At 35.5% G+C, this 5,846-nt stretch overlaps 1 protein-coding gene across 1 annotated transcript in view; it reads right to left on the bottom strand.

Annotated features, from left to right (window-relative positions):
• The window catches only part of def8 (differentially expressed in FDCP 8 homolog), a 181,624-nt gene that overhangs the window by 77,646 nt on the left and 98,132 nt on the right, over nucleotides 1–5,846 (bottom strand). Inside the window, exons 6-7 of the mRNA XM_016459739.1 lie at nucleotides 3,697–3,861; nucleotides 3,306–3,433 (exon numbers count right to left, since the gene is read on the bottom strand). Coding sequence (XP_016315225.1) covers nucleotides 3,306–3,433; nucleotides 3,697–3,861 — 293 coding nt within the window. The remainder of the gene's footprint in view (nucleotides 1–3,305; nucleotides 3,434–3,696; nucleotides 3,862–5,846) is intronic.

Here is a 5,846-nt window from a genome sequence, read left to right as displayed (position 1 = left end):
ATTTTAATTAAACAATAAATTCTATTAAAATAATAAAATACAATCAAGAAGAATAAGTTGCCAGGCAAATGAAATCACCATCAACAATTGATCTTTGCTAGGTACATAACTCTTCTGTTGCATTAAGGAATATTTACAGACTTTTTTGACAAGACTCAGAGGTGGCATTAATGCATTTCATAATAACGATGTTATGAGATTAATGTTTAAAATATAAAGTTTTGAATATAGAAATATTAAACGATTTAAATGACTCAATTCATACTTTAAAATGAAATTGAAACCGCCAGTAAGTGGCAGCATGTCACTGCCTTGTCACTGAATCATTTATTTAATCGATTCGTTCAAACGGCTGATTAATTTAGGAATGAAGCAAGTGACTCTCTTTATGAATGGGTGATTAAATCATTGACTCACTAGATTTGTTCAAAAACGCAGATTCATTCAAAAACGAAACAGCTGTGTGTTTGCTTAGAGATGCGCAGCGGATCAGCTGTGATTTTGTTTTAACTTTTTGTTTAAGAAATAGAGCACAATCAGACAACAGTGTTCCTGAAATGTAAGTCCTTAGGTTAACTTTTGTATAAAATCCAAAATGTATAAAACTCTTGTAGGTAAATTCAATTTCACATTTGCAAACTCCCTTTAAAAAGCTGTCACTCCTCTTAGTTCATTGCGATCTCACAAACTTCCATTTTAATTAATGAGGCTCCCTACACTGCACACTGAATCTATTATTACATCTTCTCTACACTTTGTTTGTTATAATGAATGACAAAAAAGCAGTCTGCTTTGACGATCTGAGGCGCATCGATAAGCATTTATTGGCTGCAGTCTGCAGACCAGTTGGAAATGAAACGCCGTCCTCCCTCGAAATTCACTCCCCGGACTCAATCCCTTTAATCTCATTTACTATCCTAACTGCGTGAGTTTTTTTTTTTTTTCAAATTTGTCTTTGTTGTAGATACTAATCGAAAATATTTGGGGGGACCCCCCTAAGTCTATTTTATTTAATTTTTTACTTCATATGGGGGGTCCCGGATCTGCCCAGCCCCCCTCAATTCGAGCACTGACTATCATTATGTGATAAAAGATGCATTGCACGTATTGAGTCATCAGATATGTAAATATAGTTGTGCAGAAAAAAATACTTACACATTTACATACCTCGGGTCTCTAGCGACCCTATACACTTTAAAAAAAAAAATTAATCAGAAAACGGGCATTCTTTTATATTTTACTATTTTTTTCTTCTTATATTATTTATAATGAAAAGATTGAGGAATGCTAAGAAAGTTGATGTTTGACTTTAAAAAATGAAGGTGGGAGAGGGTAGAGAATGATGTCCCGGGTCGTTAAAGACCCGAGGTATGCATTTAAGGGTTAAAAATAAATATTTAATTTAGAATTACACCTGCTATACTTTTTTTTTCAGAAGCTGCATCTGAAATTACATATATTTACAGACTAAACAGTTTGGTTAGCAGCGTCGGCGCCACGTGGGGGCCTGAGGGGGCCCGGCCACTGTGTCCCCTCACCTCTGGTGCCGTCTCCATAGTGTGTGCCCTGATTTTAGTCGGTGAGGCAGGGTACTGCCCTGGGAAGGTCTCCCAGGGTGTTAAATACACGAAATACACGCAATTTCGGTTCGTTCTTAGCAAAAATATATATTTTTTTTTTTCAGGTTATGCAGAGCGAAATAAGAACGGTACTGCATTTAGAAAGATTTCTTATTAACTTTGCTATTATTCTTGAATTTTCAAACTGCTAACACATTGCACTTTCGAATTATGCCTTTACTGTATGACCAAAAATTACGGAGTCTATTTTATGTTTCAGCTGTTTGATTGCGCCAGCGCCTCACGAATGTTGGTACATTATAACATTATTAGGCCTGCTGTTATTATTTCTGAAAATGCAACTTATATGAGACGTATCTTTTTTTTTATTTTCCTAAAAAAAATAAAAAAAAAATTTTTTTTTGTGTTTTTAAAAGCATGCAGCAAATGAAAATATGCGATTAATCTGTTCAAATTTGTTACTGTGGGTTAACAAATTTACATTAGTAGGCTATTCTTATGCTTGGCTTCCCAGATAGCAACAGAGTCTGGGCCAAATCTGGTTTACATTCACTTTTGGCTTTTTTCAGTCTTGATTGCAAATGTTTATTTTTTTATTTTTTGATGTACGATGGATAATTAAAACAAAAATCAGGCGTGTGTAGCCTATTTATAACATCAATTACTAGGCCTACATTATTTTTTTCAGAAATGGAAGTAACTTAAAATGTTATTGTGTGTTTGTAATTTTAAATTTTTTATCTATAGGCCTATACAGCAAAACTACAGAGCTTCCAGTATTATTTTACGGAGCTGTAAACATGGGAATCTCCGACCGCATGCAATCATTGACGAACACCCAATTCATATAGGCCTATCAAACTAGGCTATATGTTATTAAAATGTACATAGGCTATACTTCAGATTATTTTATTTACAAGTTTCATGTTTGTGTTTTTTTTTTTCCAGTTGCATCTGAAAATTACTTTCAGAAACAATTATTTTTTTTCAAAGCAGCCTTTGTGCGCTCTGGCGCCGACCCTGGTTACCAGCATTCTTCAAAATATCTTAAAGCAATAAATGCATAAGGTTTGAAACAACATTGGGGTGAGTAAATGTAAATGTAAAAAAACAGAATAAAAATTTTTGTGAAACTATCCCCAACTATTTTTTAAACTGATAATAATAATATTAATTTCTTATTCATTTAACTGTTGTAGAAAATAATTTCCAAATTTGCACTCATTCATGACTCGTGTGATAACTTTATGAGACAAAAGCTCATTCAGGGGCATTTTTTCCCCTATATCTAGAATTGTAAGGGCTGTACTTGCCATCTTCTCTTCGCGCTCTTGCAAACTGGATGCTCTGACTTGCCGTAGAGTCCTTGTAGCCATGAGAGGTGTGTCCATGTAGATGAGCAAATAAATCTGCATCTTAAGTGGCGTGTGGCGTTAACTTAACGTCAGTCGGCGTGTGGCGTTATTTTAACGCATGGTGGTGTCTGCCGTTAACTTATCGCCTAACGGCGCTTATTTAACGCCTGGCGGCGTTATGAAAACGGCGTTTTAATATTGATACGGCGGTGAAAAGCAGGCGAATTCTGACCCAATGGCTTTCCATAGGGATGTTTGCTAACATTACATCCTTAAACGAAAAATGAAAAAGAACTTTGCTGTGAATATATCGGGGCCTTTATGTCCACATTAGACAACATTTAGATTCACAGATTTAGTGTTATTGTACCTTACGGGGCTCAAACTCCCAGTTGTGTATGACTCTAGACGGAATAATGGCTGTGTCATTCCAGTGGCAGCTGCTGCAGTAATACTGACCTGTATAATCACACTGCCGTGCCTCATTAGGAACACCCCCTACACAACACAAGACAACGTTTTACAACTTCCTATGCAAGGGAATTCTAAATATCAAAGTTAACTCCATTTCTCCCATTATAGAGCAATCATACAACACTGAATCTAGCACTTTTGACTATAACCACAAAGAATTTATTAACAAAAACAAACCAAATTAAAAAACAAACAAACATCTGTTCACAATTGTGTCATCATCAGAGACAAAGATAAATGTTGGAAAAGCAATAGAAGATGTGATGTCTGTTTGGAAAGAGACTTACGTAGAGAGATGGGTGTCCGACACTCAGCACATCTGTAGTCCTGTTTGTCTAGACCGACTTCAGGACAGATGCTGAGTTCATACTCAGACTGATGGCTGACCTTTGACCTCACACATGGTTTGTTGATAAGATTCATGCACTTGCTATGACAACGGTAATAACAACCTGGAACCAGAAATGGAAAGCAATTTATATTAGTTTTAAAACCAAACATTAAAGGGATAGTTCACCTTCAGTTGGTCCCCATTGACTTTGAAGTCAATGGAGACCAGCAACTGAAGGTGAACTATCCCTTTAAGTTGTGTCATGACACAGTAAGATCTGAATACATCCATTCTCCAAACAACTTGTACTATGTAGAATTGCAGCGTCCCAGGGTTAAGGCAGGGAAACACCCTGGATAGACAACCAGTCCATCACAGAAAGATCTGAATTTGCTTAAGCAATTAAGCTAATACTAATTACTAATATTAATTACCATTATAGCCAAGTGTCAAATTGAAAAGCCTGAAGTGTAAATTACTTCACTATAGATGTTTCTAAGGTTTTGTGAACAATGCACCACAAATCACACTATGGAAATACATATTTGAAATGTCAAAGAATAGTCCATCCAATTTTTTTTTTTTTTTTTTTGTGGAACTCAAAAATGTAAATGTTTAAATAATTATGAGAAAGAAGTATGTTTAAATAATGATAAATAAGTTATCAAGATAGAAAAGGGGAAGACTATGAGTACTTTTAAAATCTTAAAATTTTAAGAATTTTAAAGTCGACATGAAACGGAAGTAGTGATTGTCTTTATTTCCCTATTGTGACGTCTATCAGAGTGAAACGGCATCTGAAATGAGAGGGAGGGACTTGATTTCGTCCTTCGGGAATTGATTGGATCATTGGAAGTTGGGGAGTTGCTAACAAAATGGAGGCAGATCTGAATGCCAGTTTGCAGTTAGTTGTGGGGGGATTTCTCTCCACTGGATTCACCGCCGACACCCTAGCATGAAGAAATTTTTTATTTATTGAGGAAGACGATGACGATCAACGGCACAAAACATGCCTAACAGCGTGTGTGCGCGAGAGACAGAGACTGCCTGAATGACTGAGCGCGTCCTCCATCAGGTTAAGTCATATTCATAAAAAAATAGTTTGTGATGTCCTAAGAGTTATGTTTTGGTAATATCCTAATATCCTTTAAATTTTTAAGGGTAGTGTACTCCCCCATGGCTTGCATCAGCACTGGTCAATGCATTGATTTCTATAAAGTGAAGCATCAGCTTCAGCTTTTCCCCGTTGTTTATCTCAGCGAGATAAAACTGTAAAACTCAATTAATTAGACAGGCTTTTTGATTAATAAAATTTAATTTAACCATTAAAACAGAGTATAGAAAAATTAAAATGGAAAAAATATTAATTTGGGAATAAAACGGATTTCATAGGGCCCTATAATTAATTTTTTTGTTTTGTTTTTGTGGTAATAAAAATAGATGTAAGTGAACAATAGCCTTTAAAATGACTTAAAATACCTATATAATAGCAATGAGGCAATAATAAGTAGTTCAAATAAAGTATCAAAAGCAAGAAATCATATGGTTTTACTGAACAAAAATGTTAAAATACATAATGTATTATGAACAATAGAGCTAATGTACATTACGCATTACAACAAAGGCCTGCAGAGGGTGCCAACGGCCTGATGATTATTTTTACACATTGCTGTGCGATCTAATACTTGTTTAATATTGACCAAACATCATTTCATTCAAATGTCCACTTAATCTTTAATATTTGGCCATTTCTTTAGGACGGAAATGCTATAGCCACTAATTAAAAGAATATGTGGACATCAAAACGTGTAAACAAGTGAGGGTTTGAGCTTTTATTTTGAAACCGCGATGTATTCTCCTGAGTTTGCGTAGATTTATAAATGATATCTGAATGCCAGTTTGCAGTTAGTTGTGGGGGGATTTCTCTCCACTGGATTCACCGCCGACACCCTAGCATGAAGAAATTTTTTATTTATTGAGGAAGACGATGACGATCAACGGCACAAAACATGCCTAACAGCGTGTGTGCGCGAGAGACAGAGACTGCCTGAATGACTGAGCGCGTCCTCCATCAGGTTAAGTCATATTCATAAAAAAATAGTTTGT

Source organism: Sinocyclocheilus anshuiensis, unplaced genomic scaffold (assembly GCF_001515605.1).
Source record: "Sinocyclocheilus anshuiensis isolate Anshui unplaced genomic scaffold, SAMN03320099.WGS_v1.1 scaffold1022, whole genome shotgun sequence".
In the NCBI taxonomy this organism is placed as follows: domain Eukaryota; kingdom Metazoa; phylum Chordata; class Actinopteri; order Cypriniformes; family Cyprinidae; genus Sinocyclocheilus; species Sinocyclocheilus anshuiensis.
This window is presented reverse-complemented; position numbering and strand designations above follow the sequence as displayed.